Here is a 15,800-nt window from a genome sequence, read left to right as displayed (position 1 = left end):
CCAGAGTTAAAGTGTTTAGGGTAAGAGTAGCTTTCAATTTGAAAAGAATGTCCTGTCCCAGTAAGGGGGCTGGGCATTGAGGCATTATTAGGAATTTGTGTGTGAATTGGGTGGATGTAGGGTGCAGGAAAGGGGTTGAGTGATCCATGGGCAGTATTCTGATCCCGTTACCCCTACTATTGTGGTAGAGGATGGGGTTGTTGGTCCTGAATACTTAGGAAGGGTAAAGTAAATGGCCCCTGTATCAATGACAAAAGAGATCGGCTTACCTGCTACAAGGTGAGTTACCCTGGGCTCATGCATGGTGATCTCCATGGGGGCCTCAGGCCCTGGGCATTATCAGTCCTCCTACTGCACAAAGCTGAAAAGCTCCAGTAGGGATGGCCGTGAAGCCAAAGGCTGTAGGTTGGGGACTGGGCCACTCCCTCTCTGGCAAGTGGCACAGTCAATCCCCCAGTGACCTAGTCATTTGCAGTGAGGACAAATTAAAACAGGCCTGTGCCAAGTGGCCCAGTTGACTTCATTTGAAGCAGTTCCTGGGTGGATTGCCCCTTGAGACAGCTGGCTTTGGAGTATGTGAGTCTTGGATGGCATTAGCAAGGAACTGGTATTTGGCCTGATCACTTTTATAGTTTTTTTGAATATCAGGGGATGATTGGGTAATGAAATAAGAGTGTAAGAGGGCCATGCCTGCAAGGGAATTTGGGTATATACATGTGTACTTATGCAAAGCCTCAGCGAGGCGGGTTAGGAACTCACTGGGATTTTCAGTGCATCTCTGTGTGATCTCTCTAAGCTAGTCATAATTGACTGACTTGTGAGTAGCCTTTTGGAGGCCATAAATCAAGTGTGTGATCATGTTATCCTGGAGATCCCAATCCCCGTGGCCAGCCTGGTAGTTCCAATTTGGGTCCCTGCAAGGAACAGCATTGGCTACCACAGGCCACCTATTATTTTGAGCATGTACCTGAGCCACCATGCAGACCTGTTCCCTGTACGTGGACTCAGACAATTCCATCCATCCCAGACACTTCACGGAAGGGTTATAAAAAGCCAGAGCTGAGGTGGGGTTGTTACCTGATGAAGGGGGAGAAGGGTAGGAGTTGGGCTGAGGACAAGCATCTAGAGGCCAGGTGTGGGGAAGAGAGAGAAATGTGGAGGGCTGACAGATCAGGAGATTGATCTGAGTCTGGAAGGAGAGGTCGAGCATGAGCTAGGAGAATCTGAGACATAGGAGAGTTTTGACAGAGAGAAGAACACATTCAGAGATAGGAAAAGGCCTGAACAAGGAATCTCTACAGATTTTGCCATTTCTGTGAGTGTCTAAATCGAGTGCCATCTTGTGGCCACTGGGATCCATTGTAACAAGGTGTTTGAGTTTTAATGTCTCCCTGGAGGCCGAGAAATTGGCCAGGAGATAGCCCAAGGGCGTAGAGCATGGACGTTTAGATTGTGAGGATCCTATTTAGAGGGTGAGAAAGGGCAGTCAGTCCCAGTAGAAGAAGCGTGCCAATACAGAGCATTCTTTCTGTTGTCCACCTTCTTTTCAAGAGAAAAAAAGCCACCGACCAGCTAATGAAGCGTCCATCCTTCAATAGCTGGGGGCACCAGAAGAGTTCCCTCGGCTAGGCGCCTGGGTTTCATAGAGACCAAAGTCGTAGAGGGAGTAGTCGGGGGAACCATAGAAATAGGCAGGACAGACCCACTGCCTCACCCTGAATTGAGGCCGCTGTTGGATGCATTGGTCTGAAACAGCAAAAGTAGAGAGTCCTGAGCATACCCAGTTATGGCAGGTCCAGGAAGGGCAGCCGAGGGCCAATCACCCCAAGAGAGAGGGGATCGTCCACAACGTCGGCCAAAACCCTTCCCCGGGTTTTGGCACCATAATGAAAGAAAGTAAGCTGAGATGCTGGGTACCATTCAAGCTTTATTAAAGAAAGAAAATCTGCTAGGTTGTGCTAATGTGGATGGGGTGGAGAACTGCATCCTTGCAGAAGCAAAAGGGGTTTCTGTTTAAGTCAGGAGGCTTCTTATAAAGGGAAGGGGGGAGGGGAGGGGAGGAGGTGGGCGGTGCCATTTTGTACTTGGGTTTATCTAAAGTGGCGCTGGTTATGTTGCAGATCTCTTGGGGACAGCGTGTGAATCCTCTCTGCCTCCTGCTATCTAAATGGCTTGCTGCAGATCAGGGGCTCAATAAATACCCACTCAGCAAGTGACTGAATGACCGGGTCAGGAAGGGAGTTCCACAACAGGCCACTTTAAGGCCCTGAACATCCTTTTGGCTGCAACAGTCTGTTTGAGGACAGTTTGTACTCTTGGGGCTGGGTTTAACAGGAGCTGCAAAGCTGGAAAGATAATTATATTAAGAGCAGATTTAGAAGAAGTGACAGTGGGGTTGTAACCTCTAGTTTTAGGGACAATGCAGAAATAAAAGTTGTATTTTCAAAATCAGTTTAAAGAAACAGTGAGTTTTTATGGACTTTGACACTTTTCCTGGGCTCTGGATGGTAAATACATACCAGCACTAAATGCAAATCCTGCCCTACCCTGCCCAGTTGGCTTCCAGTTGGCTTTCAGCTCCCTTGGTCAGCCGATGTGGGTGACAGCTCCTCTGTACCTGCCATTCTCAGGTACTGAAACAGGTGGGATTGACACTGCTGCTCCCTGCCCACAAAGGGGCTGCAATTTCACTGGACATACACAGCAACATTCCTGAAACAACTATGGTTAAATGGTGTAATTACTGGAAGCTCATTCATTATTCAAGTTTATGGGTTTGGATCCTGGCTTTATCATTTACTAGCTGTGTGACCTTGGGCATGTTGCTTAACCTCTCTGTGCCTCAACTTCCTCATCTGTAAGTTGGGTATAACAGTATTATTTATCACACAGAATTGTCATGAGGGCCAAATGCATTAATATAAATAAACAATGATTCCTGGAACATAATATATATGTTAGTCATTATTATTATTATTATTATTATTACTATTATTATTGGTGGCTGGCCAGTAACAGGGATCAAACCCTGAACCTTGGTGTTTTCAACATCACCTTCTAACTGAGTCATTATTGTTATTATTAGGCACTGTGAAGATATCAAAAAATCTGTCACGGGCCGGCCCAGTGGCGCACTGCTACAGTGCGCCGCTTGGGAAGTGCGGTGGCGCTCCCACCGAGGGTTTGGAGTGAAGATATCAAAAAATCTGTCACGGGCCGGCCTGGTGGCGCACTGCTACAGTGCGCCGCTTGGGAAGTGCGGTGGCGCTCCCACCGAGGGTTTGGATCCCACATACAGACGGTCCCGTTGCTGGTCCCGGTCCGGTGTGGGCGCGACACTGAGGGTTGCGATCCGTTGCCGGTCACGAAAAAAGACAAAAAGGGAAAAAAAAAATCTGTCACATGTTTCCTGCCTTAAGATGCTTCCAATCCAGCAGGAAGTCCTACTCTGGAAAAAGTACATGCTGAGAGGTGAATGATATGATATGGGTAACAAATGCCACAGGATTTAAAAGGATGGCAAGGCTAGAGTGAACTGTAGCAGTCAGAGAAACCTTCCTGGGACAAGGGTGTTTGAGTTGGTATTTGAAGGACAAAGGCAGATTTTGATGGAAGAGGGATCATGTTTTAATCATGGTAGGTTAATTACCTACCATGTAGTAATATTGTTGTTATAACAACAACAACAAATTTCAGTGGCTTAACACAATAAAAGTTTGTTTCTTGCTCTAATCAATGGGCAGGGTGGAGGTGGCACTCCGCTCCCTACAATCATTCAGGGAGCCAGGCTTTTTCCATTCCCTAGGGCCTCAGAATCCACTACCAGATGCTCCGTGTGCCACCAGAGATGGAAGAGGAGAGGGTACAGTATGGCACAGGAGGTTTTCATGGGCCCAGCTTGGAAGTGGAGTATATCACTTACCCTTATTCCATGGCCGCTCCTAACTGGGAGTGAGGCTGGGAAGAGTATTCCAGTCATGGGACCAGGCAAAGGAAACTGCTCTTGGTGCACACAGAGCATTCTAGGCAGGGGGAAGAAATTCATCCCAGTGCCTCTATTCCCAGAAATGAAGCTCCTAGCAACAAGTCTAAGCCTCTCACCCTCAGCCTATTCCAAGTGCTGGGTGAAGTGTCATTACTATTGTCATAATCAGGATCATCAGAATCATTTACTGAGTTGATTGAGTTGCCACATAACCACATTTTGCTTTTCCCTCCCAGTACCTCAATCTCCCCAGGGCAATAAGATTAGTCACAAGGATGCCATCAACGCTGGTCATGAGACAGAGGCTCCCTGTTTATAACCAAATTTAAATGCCAGTGTCCAAGACTGAGGTTTGTTCACTGGACTGCCCAAAATTCTTTGGAGAGGAGAAAGTGACCCTTTCATTGTGCCCTTCCTTTCTCCCTCCTGCTGCCTTGGGCAATCCTCTGGGTGGGCCCCTCAGAGGGAATATGGTGATAAAGCACCACCAGAACTGAGTCCTTTCCTCCTCCTTAGGCTGAGATGGTGGATGCCTACCTGGCCTATCAGGACTTTGGATACAAGGTCGGCTCAGTCTAGAAATGGCTATCTCCAGATGCTGATCCAGGAGGATGACAGCACCGTCATTTCCTTGGCACATTGAAACCAAGATCATCTAGGAAGCACCGTGCAAATGGCCCTTTCCCTGCACACTCCCTCTGAGCCACATCATCCTGCCTTTCATGGGGACCAAGGGCCAGGGTCACCTCTTCCAGGAGGACAAACATTTTGGCCCTTACTGGCCTCCATTTTCTCCCAGCCTTGAGTGTATCTGGAACTATGAACTATACATTAGTTCCCAACTGGGTGTGACTTTCTCCCCAGGAGACATGTGGCAGTAATATCTGGAGACATTTTGATCTGTCACCACTGAGGAGGGACACTTCTAATGGGTAGAGGCCAGGGATGCTGCTAAACATCCTACAGTGCACAGGACAGCTCCTCCTATCCCCCTAACAAAGAATCATCAGCCCGAAATGTCATAAGCACCAAGGGTAAGAAACCCTGAACTGCATGGATAGAATGTGCCCTGTGATCTACTGTGCACAACTGTGCTTTCAGGGAAGTATTCAAACCTTGCTTCTCTGCCCTAGCATCTCAGAGAGCAAGGAAACAATGGAGAGAATTAAGACCCTGGGCCAGGACCAGCAAGTTGGGGAAACTCCTCTGAAAATATCTAAAAATAGGATGTCTCATCCATCATGGGGTTGGGGAGGAGGGAGTCAGGTGTGGGAGGGTTGGTGTGGTGTAGTGCACTGCAGTCAGCACTGGCCATGTGGGGTTAGCCAAACCTGATTCCAATCTTGTCTCTGCCACTTTTGGCTGTGTGACCTAAGCAAGTTTCTTACCCTCTTTGGCTTTAACTTCCTTATTATGAGATGAGGATAAGCACTCCTCATTTGAAGTGGTTTTTTTTTTTTTTTTTCCTTTTTGTCTTTTTTACTGACCAGTAACGGGATCGCAACCCTCGGTGTTGTGCCCGCACCACGCTCAACCCTCGGCGGGAGCACCGCCACACTCCCAAGCGGCGCACTCTCCAGTGCGCCACTGGGCCGGCCCCTGAAGTGTTTTGATATGGGTTGAATGAGATGATAGAAGCACAGAGAAAACACTCATTAAACACTAATCCTTGAGATTGACAATTCTAAAATGTTCAAAAGAGTGGTTCAGTCACAGAGATCTATGCTGACAGCTATGCTATTTTATAGGGTTAATGGATAACTTGGCTGCAATAGGCTGGATGGGAAGATTAGGGCCACCAGGAAGCACATGACCACAGGTTGTTCGATGATGCGTTGGTAGAGCTGGAATGAAGTGCTTGCTGTGCTCAGTTTTAGTTGCTATGACAATGCTACAGTGGGCTCGGACATTGGACAGGAGTGGAAGGAGCCACACATTGTCCCATGGATGTGTAGTGGGTTAGAAATCTTGATTCTCCTTTGATCATAGAATAGGATTTTTAGGTAGGCCCTAGGGGCAGATCAGGCCATGGGAGCACTTATTGGAAGGCAAGCCCAGGCAGGGATGCCCTTAGCACCAGGCCAGGACAGAGGTTGCCCATAGTGCCAGGCCAGAACAGGCCAGCAGGACCCTGGGGACAGCCCAGGGCAGGCCAGGATAATCCTTGGCTCTGGGACAGCCTGGGCCAGACAGGCCCGGCCTACAGGATTCTAAGGATAGGCCAGGTCAGGCCAGGGCAGCTCTGAGGCAGTGGGTCTCTGGTACAGGCCTGGCCAGGCCTGCCCTTAGTGGCAGTGGGGCCATAAAAAGGCCTGACCAGGGAAGCCCTTAGTGGCAGGCCAGGAAACGCCAGAGGTGCCCTTAGTGGCAGGACAGGTGAGGCCAGGGGCTCTCTTAGAGGAAGACCAGGCCAGGCCAAGGGGGCCCTGGGGGACGTTTTCTTTCTTCCTACCTCCCTTCACTAACCTTAACTAACCTTCACTAACCTTCCCTTACCTTCCCTTAACATTCCCTTAACCTTCCCTTAGCCTTTCTTTAACCTCCCCTAACCTTCCCTAACCTTCTCTTAACCTTCCCTTAACCTTCCCTAATCTTCCCTTAACCTTCCCTAACCTTCCATTAACCTTCCTTTAACCTTCCCTTAACTTTTCCTTAACCTCCCCTAATCTTCCCTTAACCTTCCCCAACCTTCCCTAACCTTCTCTTAACCTTCCCTTAACCTTCCCTAATCTTCCCTTAACCTTCCCTAACCTTCCATTAACCTTCCTTTAACCTTCCCTTAACTTTTCCTTAACCTCCCCTAATCTTCCCTTAACCTTCCCCAACCTTCCCTAACCTTCTCTTAACCTTCCCTTAACCTTCCCTAATCTTCCCTTAACCTTCCCTAACCTTCCATTAACCTTCACTAACCTTCCCTTAACCTCCCCTTAACCTTTCCCTTAACCTCCCCTTAACCTTTCCTAACCTTCCCTTAACCCCACCCTCCCTTCCCGTTTCCTTCCTTCTTTCTTTCTTTATTCATTTAGGGGCTTTTTCTTTCTATCTTTGCTTCCTTCTTTCCTCTTTCCTTCCTTCCTTTTCCTTCTTTCCTTCTTTTTCTTTCTCTCTTTATCTTTTCTTCTTTCTTTCTTTTCTTTCTTTCCTTTCTCTCTCCTCCTGCATGTGTTCAGCTATCCAGTAGCTCATTACTTCTTGTTCAAGAGTCTTACCTTCCCAGAGGTTGGTAGGTGGGACTGAAAGTTCCAGCCCTCTACTCACTTGGTCTTTCTGGTGACTGGCCCCCTCCTGAGGCTATCTAGGGGCCCTACCCTATCACCTCGTAAGATAAATCAGGTGTTATCATAGGGACTCATTATGAATAACAAAAGACAATCAGTCATTCTGGAAATTCTAAGGGTTTTAGGAGCTCTGTGACAGGAACAAGGCAGGGACAAAGACCAAATATATTTCATATTATAAGGCAGCCCCTAATTAAAACTTGGGGTGCTTGGAAGCAGAGCTCCTGCCATGGGCTTCCTTGGAGCCCCCTGGGTGAGCAGCTGACTGCCACCATGGATGTGGCTGGTGAGGAGAAGCAGGAGCTCAGAGTGCAGACTGCAAAGGTCTGCAGAGAGGCAGCATCTGTGCTCTGCTGCCAAGTAAAAGAGCAGATGGTGGTGAGGCTCTGAAGGCTGGCGCTGCAGGAGGCATGTGGGAGTGGATGTGCCTGGAGCCCGAGGACAAAGTCCTGTAATAAATTACATGGGCCTGGCATGCTCGCCATTTCGTCTTGGGGCCCTTCCACCTCTTCCTCTGTCCCTCACTCTCTGACACGCCAGGCTGGCGCTGCAGGAGGCATGTGGGAGTGGATGTGCCTGGAGCCCGAGGACAAAGTCCTGTAATAAATTACATGGGCCTGGCGTGCTCGCCATTTCGTCTTGGGGCCCTTCCACCTCTTCCTCTGTCCCTCACTCTCTGACACGCCCGGATCCCTGGCACTGCCTTTCTGGTCTCATTCAAGGCGCCCAGGGCAGAGCGGAGGGAGTCAGCTGGATCCCATCCTGACAAGGTAAGGGAGCACCAGGGGTGTGCTCTGCCACCTGGGAGGAGGGGAGGAGGGCCGCTGGCGGGAGGCAGGGCAGGAGGCACAGACCTGGGAACAAGGTGGGATAGGCCTGTGGGGTAGAGAGCTGGAGATGCCCTTCAGTAGCTTTGGAAACCAGAAACCTCAGCACAAGGACTCGGTCTGTTGGGAACCAGGGCTGACCCTGGGGGGCCAAGGAGGAGGGGAGGAGCAGGAGGAGCAGCAGTCCTGGCCCTTGGCTGTAAGAGGGCAAACTCACTGACAGAGAGAAATGGCAGGTGCCGGGGCTGCCCCCAGCCCAGCAGCCTCCTTAAAGCTGGAGGGCCTCGCTGCGGAATCGCCGGGTATCAAGGACAGCCAAAGTACTGATGACCAGGCACCTGCCAGTCGTCCGCTGTGCCATACACAGTGGCATCTCACTGTGTCCTCGCAGCACTGTGGTAATATTGCCTCCTTTTTATGGACATGGAGACTGAGGACCGGGGAAGTCAAGGTGCCCACAAGAAGCACTGGGCACAACTCCAAGCCCAGGCTTATCTGACTTACCCACTGTACCTTGGACAACTGCACTTAGAAACTTCTGAAAGGCCTGGGCCCCTGGGGTAAGGCAGGATACAACTGACCAGCTTCCAAGCCTCCTGGGGTGGGGCTGTTGGGTTGTGGAGGGAAAGAGGTGTCTGAGGAGAGGGACAGCACTGTGGGCTTATGTGGGCTCACATGCACTTCCTCCTGGGAGCTGTCAGCATAGCGTACATCTCATCTCACCTTCACTGAGGAGGAAATTTGAGACACGGAGATCGGAGATCGGGAGGGACTGATGGAGATGAGGCAGCTGGCAGGTGGGCCCGCATCCGAAATCTTCCAAACTGGGCGCACGTGATCCGCACGACGAGGCCTCCCCCTTAGGCTCCACTTTGTAACTCTGGACTTGAATTCTGGGGTCTAATCCATAAGACCCCTGAACTCTGTTCAGGGTTTTAGTTCAAAGAAAACCAGAACTCTGAGTGTGGCTCTGGAACATACTCCCCCAACAAATCTTTAAGGACCACCCCGCTCAACAGCTCTTTAGGCCTGAAGCCTTCCTCGTCTCCCTGGGCCCATCGGGCACCCCGCTGTTTGCCCATCAGGTGCCGCCGCATACTCCCCCAACAAATCTTTAAGGACCACCCCGCTCAACAGCTCTTTAGGCCCGAAGCCTTCCTCGTCTCCCTGGGCCCATCGGGCACCCCGCTGTTTGCCCATCAGGTGCCGCCTCTCAGAGGACTGCTCCACAGGCCTCTGTCTTGGGCCTGCCACACCCTCAGCCTTTAGCATGGGCCTCTGCAGACGGGTGGCCAAGCAGGATGGATGTCTCCCAGTTACATGTATGCACTGATATAACTTTGTGTTTTACATGTGACCAAAGACAATGTTAATTTAACTTTAAGATCTTAATTGGCTTTTATTTACACTTCTAGAACGAGGCAACACCTCATTCTATAAAATAGAATGAGTGCTCCAATGAGCCAAACAGAGGAGGTTGGTTTTATAGACAGAAAATGGCTGAGGAAAACAGAAACTGAAAACAAAGCTGACTGGTCATTTCAAAGTTACTTTTCTTATAAAGGTTAAAGCAGTGGGGATTTTCTTATCATGCTGGCTAAAGCTGGGCTGTTTGGGGATTTGGCTGTCATCTCTCTCTCTCCCCTGATTTCTTGGAAGATCAAATAAAGATCTTAGTTTCGGCTTGGTGGTGTGGAACGTCAGCATGAGTGACTCCATTTTTGTTTGGTCTGCTGGGCCCAGTGAAGGAGCTCAAGGGCTATTTGTAGAAAATGAAGGAGAATTTCTACAAACAAAGGTTCCTTAAGGGATCTCTCTACGATGAGGAGGGTTTCTCAGCAGCTATCTCTATGTGAAAGAGGGCACCTCATGGGCTATTTCTACAATGAATGGGGTCATATCCAGGGCTATGTATACATAACGCCGGAGGGCTTCTCAAGAGCTATCTCTACAATGAAGGATAGTTTCACAGGGGCTTTCTCTACAATAAAGTAGAGCTTCTCATGGGCTATCTCTACATTGAAATGCTTAAGAGCTATCTCTACAATGAAGTAAGGTTTCTCACTGGCTATCTCTACAATGAAGGAGGGCTTCTCACAAGCTATCCCCACAGTGAAGGATGGCTCCTCAAGGGGTCACTCTACAATAAAGGAGCTTTCTCAAGGGCTATCTCTACAATGAAGGGGAATTCTTAAGGGGTATGTCTGTGATGCTGGAGGGTTTTTCAAGCACTGTGTAATGAAGTGGGGCTTCTCAAGAACTCTATAATGAAGGGAGGCTATGTCTACCATGAAGGATGATTTTTCAAGGGCTATCTCTATAATGAAGTAGGGTTTCTTAGAGACTCCCTACAATATAGGAGATTTATCAAAAGCTATCTCTACAGTGAAAGAGGGCATGTCAAAGGCTAGCTGTACAATAATGAGGACTTCTCAAAGGCTATCTTGACAAGGAAGAAGGATTTCTAAATGGCTATCTCTACAATGAAGAGGCTTAAGGAACATCTTTACAAGGAAGAAGGGCTTCTTAAGGGCTATCTCTACAATGAAGAGGCTTAAGGGCTATGCCTACAATGAAAGGGAGCTTCTCAAGGGCTATCTCTACAATGAAGGAGGACTTTTCAATGGCTACCTCTTCCAACCTCTTTCTAGGCAGGCTGACAGCATTGCATGAAAATGCATCTCAGGAAAATCTTTTCTCTGGATAGCTCCTGTACTAGTCCATTTTTGTGTTGCTATAAGAGAATACCTGAGACTGGGTAATTTATAAAGAAAGAGGTTTATTTGGCTCACTATTCTGGCACAGCTGCATCTGGTGTGGGCCTCAGGCTGCTTCTACTCATGGCGGGCAACTGGTGGGTACAAGATCACATGGTGAGAGGGGAAGCGAGAGAGAGAGAGAGAGAGAGAGGTGCCAGGCTCCTTTTGACAATCTGCTCTAGTGAGAACTAATAGAGTGAGAACTCACTCACTGTTTACACACTACACTGTTTCAGTTTTTTGCTATTACACTCAATGCTTGTACATCTACCTCAGTAAACTTTTACAAGTATATCTGCAGGATATGGTGCAACAGTGGGATTGTGGGGACAATCTTCTTCTCTGAGGTGATGGTCACCCTTATTCTGGTTTCTGGGGTTAGGTAGGACACTGACCCCCATGGGCTCAGCCACACTGATCTGCTTCAGAGCTTGACAAGGGAGCCTGGGCTAAGGAGGGCCATCTTACTTCCAAGGAACAGAAACTTTCAAGTATATCAGTGCTTCCCCTCAGGGGGAATGCCTCACCTGCCTTCCTGGGCAAGTCCATCCATCCATTCATCCATCCACCACCCATCCACCAACCCGTCTACCAACCCATATATCCATGCATCCATCCATCATCCATCCATCCGTCCACCCATCCACCAACCCATCCACACAACCACCCATTCACCAGGCCATCTATCCATCCATCATCTAACCAGCTACCAGCCCATCCTCCCACCCACCAATTCAGCCATCAATTCACCCACCCATCCATTCATTCAGCAAGCATGTCCTGAGTCCCTTCTAGTATGAGTAAGGCACAGCCAGCTCTCAAATTTCTCACAGGTACAGGGGATATGATACAATGACAAAATGTGTCTATAGAATTGTCTGCAATAGTCCTTTATTATCCTTTTAATGTCCATGGGATCAGTAGTGATGTCTCATCTTTCCTTTCTGATATTTGTGTCTTTTTGTTTTTCTTGGTTAGCTTGATTAGAAGTTTATCAATTTTGTTGATGTTTTCAAAAAAGCTTTTGGGTTCATTGACTTTTCTCTTTTGATTTCTTGTTTTTAATTCCATTGATTTATGCTCTAATTTTTATTATTTTTTCTTTTTCTTACTTTAAGATTATATTGCTCTTCTTTCTCTAGTTTCCTAAGGTGAAAGCTTATATTGATTTTAGATCTTTCTTCTTTGTAATATATACATTTATTGCTATAAATTTCCCTGTAAGCATTTTTTTCACCAGATTTCACAATTTTTTTTTCCTTTTTGTCTTTTTTTCGTGACCGGCAATGGATCGCAACCCTCAGTGTCACGCCCGTACTGGACCGTGACCGGCAACGGGATCGCAACCCTCGGTGTCGCGCCTGCACCTCGCTCAGCCAGTGAGCGGCCGGTCCGTATGTGGGATCCGAACCCTTGGTGGGAGCGCCGCCGCGCTCCCAAGCAGCGCACTGTAACAGTGCGCCACCGGGCTGGCCCAGATTTCACAAATTTTGATAAGTTGCATTTTCATTTTCATTTTGTTGAAAATATTTTAAAATTTTTTATGGGACTTCTTTGACCCATGTGTTATTTAGAAGTATTTATCTTAGGGCTGGCCCATGGCTCACTCGGGAGAGTGTGGTGCTGATAACACCAAGGCCATGGGTTCAGATCCCTGTATAGGGATGGCCAGTTAGCTCACTTGGGAGAGTGTGGTGCTGACAACACCAAGTCAAGGGTTAAGATTCCCTTACCGGTCATTTCCAAATCTTTTGGGATTTTCCAGTTATCTTTCTGTTATTAATCTCTAATTTCATCATAGTCTGAGAGCATACTTTGCATAATTTCTATTTAAATTTGTTGAGGTGTGTTTTATGGCCCAGAATGTGGTCTATCTTGGTGAATGTTCCATGTGAGATTGAGAAGAATGTATATTCTATAGGGAATGTATATTCTATATACATTGAGAAGAATGTGTAGTCAATAAAGTCATACATATACATATGCAATACAAGTCAAATATATATATACATATAGTTGATTGATGGTGCTGTTAAGTTCAACTGTGTCCTTACCAATTTTCGGCTAGCTGGATCTGTCCATTTCTGATAGAGGAGTGTTGAAGTCTCCAACTACAGTAGTGGATTCATCTATTTCTCCCTGTAGTTCTATAGTTTTTGCCTCATGTATTTTTTTTTTTCCTTTTTGAGACCGGCCACACCATGCTCAGCCAGTGAGCGCACCAGCCATCCCTATACAGGATCCGAACCAGCGGCGGGAGCGCTGCTGTGCTCCCAGCGTTGCACTCTCCTGAGTGCGCCATGGGCTCAGCCCAGCCTCATGTATTTTGACACCCTGTTGTTATGTGCAAACATGTTAAGGACTGTCATATCTTCTTTGCGAATTTATCCCTTTATCAATACATAATGCACCTTTTTATTCCTCATAATTTTCCCTTGCCCTGAAGTCTGTTATGTCTGAAATTAGTATAGCTACTCCAGCTTTCTTTTGATTAGTGTTAGCATAGTACTCCTTTCTCCATCCCTTTAATCTATCTGTGTCATTATATCTAATGTGGGTTTCTCGTGGACCACATATAGACAAAATCTTCATGTCCTAGTGATCATTTGGATGTGAAGAATAGGATGGCTCAAGTATTTTCTTCAGCAATTGCTAGTTTCATTCATTGAGTTAAAAAACATAAGAAAAAGGGCAGGTTTGGGGACCAAGGAGATGAGGTGCTACGGTCACATTGAGTTTGATGTGTCCGTGGCACTTCCCTGCATGGCTGGAGATGTCCAGAGAAATGGGGCATTGGTGGGTCTGGAGCTTAGGATAGGAATGAGGGTTTGGAGACATTAATTTGGGACTCAGCAGTGCTGTGATCCTGGCAGTGGCCATGGGACGTTGTGGGAGTGCACAAGAGGAATGTGCAGGTTGAAAGAGATTAGAATGAGGGCCACCAGATCAGTGAGAATTCTTTAGTTTCAATGACAAATGGGCTTAGCATAAATAATCAAAAAAAGATACAGACAGGACATCTGTCTTTTGTCTCCTCTCCTCCACACATGCCAATTTTATTCTTCTATTTTAGTCCGTTTTGTGTTGCTATAACAGAAATACCCAAGACTGGGTAATTTATAAGGAAAAGAGGTTTATTTGGCTTACGATTCTGGGACAGCTGCATCTGGCATGGGCCTCAGGCTGCTTCTACTCATGGCAGAAAGTGGCAGGCAGCCGGCAGGTACAAGCAGATGACATGGCAACAGGAAGCAAGAGAGAGGAAACGAGAGAGAGAGAAGGTGCCAGGGTCTTTTTAAGCAACGAGCTCTTGCAGGAACTAAGAGAGCAAGAACTCATTCATTAATCCCCCCTCCCCCAGGAAGAGCATTAATCCATTCATGAGGGATCCGCCCCCATGACTCAATTAGTTTCCAACACTGCCACATTGGAGATCAAATTTCTACACGAGTTTTGGAGGGGACAACACATCCAAACTCCATCATTCTGCCCCTGGCCCCCCAAAACTCATGTCACTCTCACATACAAAATACAGTCATTCCAGCCCAACAGTCCCAAAAGTCTTAGCTTGTTCCAGCACCAACTTAAAAGTCCAAAGTGCAAAGTCTCATCTGAGACCAAAAGCAAAAGTCCTTTTTGCTGTGAACCTGAAAAACAAAACCAAATTTATCTACTGCCAAGATACAATTGTGGAACAGGCATTGGGTACACATTCCCATTCCAAAAGGGAGGAATAAGCCAGAAGAAAGGAAAAACAAGCCCCAAATAAGTCTGAAACCCAGCAGGACAGACATTATGTCTTAAAGCTCCAAAATAATGTTCTTTGACTCCAAGTCCTGCATCCTGGGCACAATTGGGCATCTGGGTCCCCAAAGCATCAGGTAGCTTCATTCCCACAGCTCTGCCTGGTACAGCCCAGTGGGCTGTGCTGGTGCCCGCAACTTTTCCAGGCCGGTGTTCCACTCTGGCAGCTCCATAAGTCTGGGGTCTCCATGGTGGTCCCGCTGTCTTGTCTCTACTAGACATTTCCCTGCTGGGGGCTCCCTGTGGGGGCTCCAACCCCACTTTCCTGCTTGGTGTTGCTCTAGTAGATGTCCTCTGCAGGGGCTCTGCCCCTGTGGCAGGTCTCTGCCTGAGCCCCCAGGCTTTTCCATACATCCTCTGGAATCTGGGTGGAGGCTGCCATGCTTCCACTGCTCTCACGTCCTGCCAGCGTGCAGACTTAACACAACATGGACACCACCAAGGTTTCGGGCCTTTACTCTCCAGGGCTGCTGCATGAACCACACTTGGGCCACTCCAGCCAGAGCAGCTGGGATGCAGGGAGCAGGATCCCGAGGGCAGCTGGACCCCAGGTTTGTCCTCCAGGATAACTCAGTCCTTCTAGGTCTCAGGATCTGTGATGGGTGGGGCACCCTTCCAGACTTCTCAAATGCCTGCAGGGCTTTCCTCTCATTTTCTCCACTATTAGCATCTGGCTGCCTCACTGCTAAGATAATGTCTTCGGCAACCAGTTTATCTGCCTTACCCTTGCATTGTTCTCCAGCTCTCTGCTTCTTTACCACATGGCCAGGCTACAAAGTTTCCAAATCTTTACACTCTGCTTCCCTTTTAAATTCTGGTTTTACATCATGCCTTTGCCACCATAACTCAGAGTAGGCTGTTAGAAGCAACCACACAGCATCCTTAATGCTTTGCTGCTTAGAAACTTCTTCTGCCAAATGCTCTGGTTTACAACTCTTAAGTCCCACCTTCCACAAAGTCCAAGGGCATGGACACAATGCAGCCAATGATCAGCAGTGATCTTTTGTCCAATTCCCAATAAGTTCCTCATTTCTATCTGAGACCTCATCATCCGCATGGCCTTTACTGTCCGCATTTCTATCACCAATTCTGCTCACCACCACATAAGTCTCTAAGACATTCCAAACTTTCCCTCATCTTTCTGTCT

General features: G+C 47.8%; 1 protein-coding gene across 1 annotated transcript in view; it reads left to right on the top strand.

Annotated features, from left to right (window-relative positions):
* Positions 1–8,513: 8,513 nt before the first annotated feature.
* LOC103591824 (unconventional myosin-VIIb-like) overlaps positions 8,514–15,800 on the top strand; it is a gene marked incomplete at its 3' end in the record, with an annotated part of 36,713 nt that continues 29,426 nt past the window's right edge. The window contains exons 1-2 of the mRNA XM_008574352.1: positions 8,514–8,650; positions 9,176–9,293. Coding sequence (XP_008572574.1) covers positions 8,514–8,650; positions 9,176–9,293 — 255 coding nt within the window. The remainder of the gene's footprint in view (positions 8,651–9,175; positions 9,294–15,800) is intronic.

Source organism: Galeopterus variegatus, unplaced genomic scaffold (genome assembly GCF_000696425.1).
Source record: "Galeopterus variegatus unplaced genomic scaffold, G_variegatus-3.0.2 Scaffold1035, whole genome shotgun sequence".
In the NCBI taxonomy this organism is placed as follows: Eukaryota; Metazoa; Chordata; class Mammalia; order Dermoptera; family Cynocephalidae; genus Galeopterus; species Galeopterus variegatus.
This window is presented reverse-complemented; position numbering and strand designations above follow the sequence as displayed.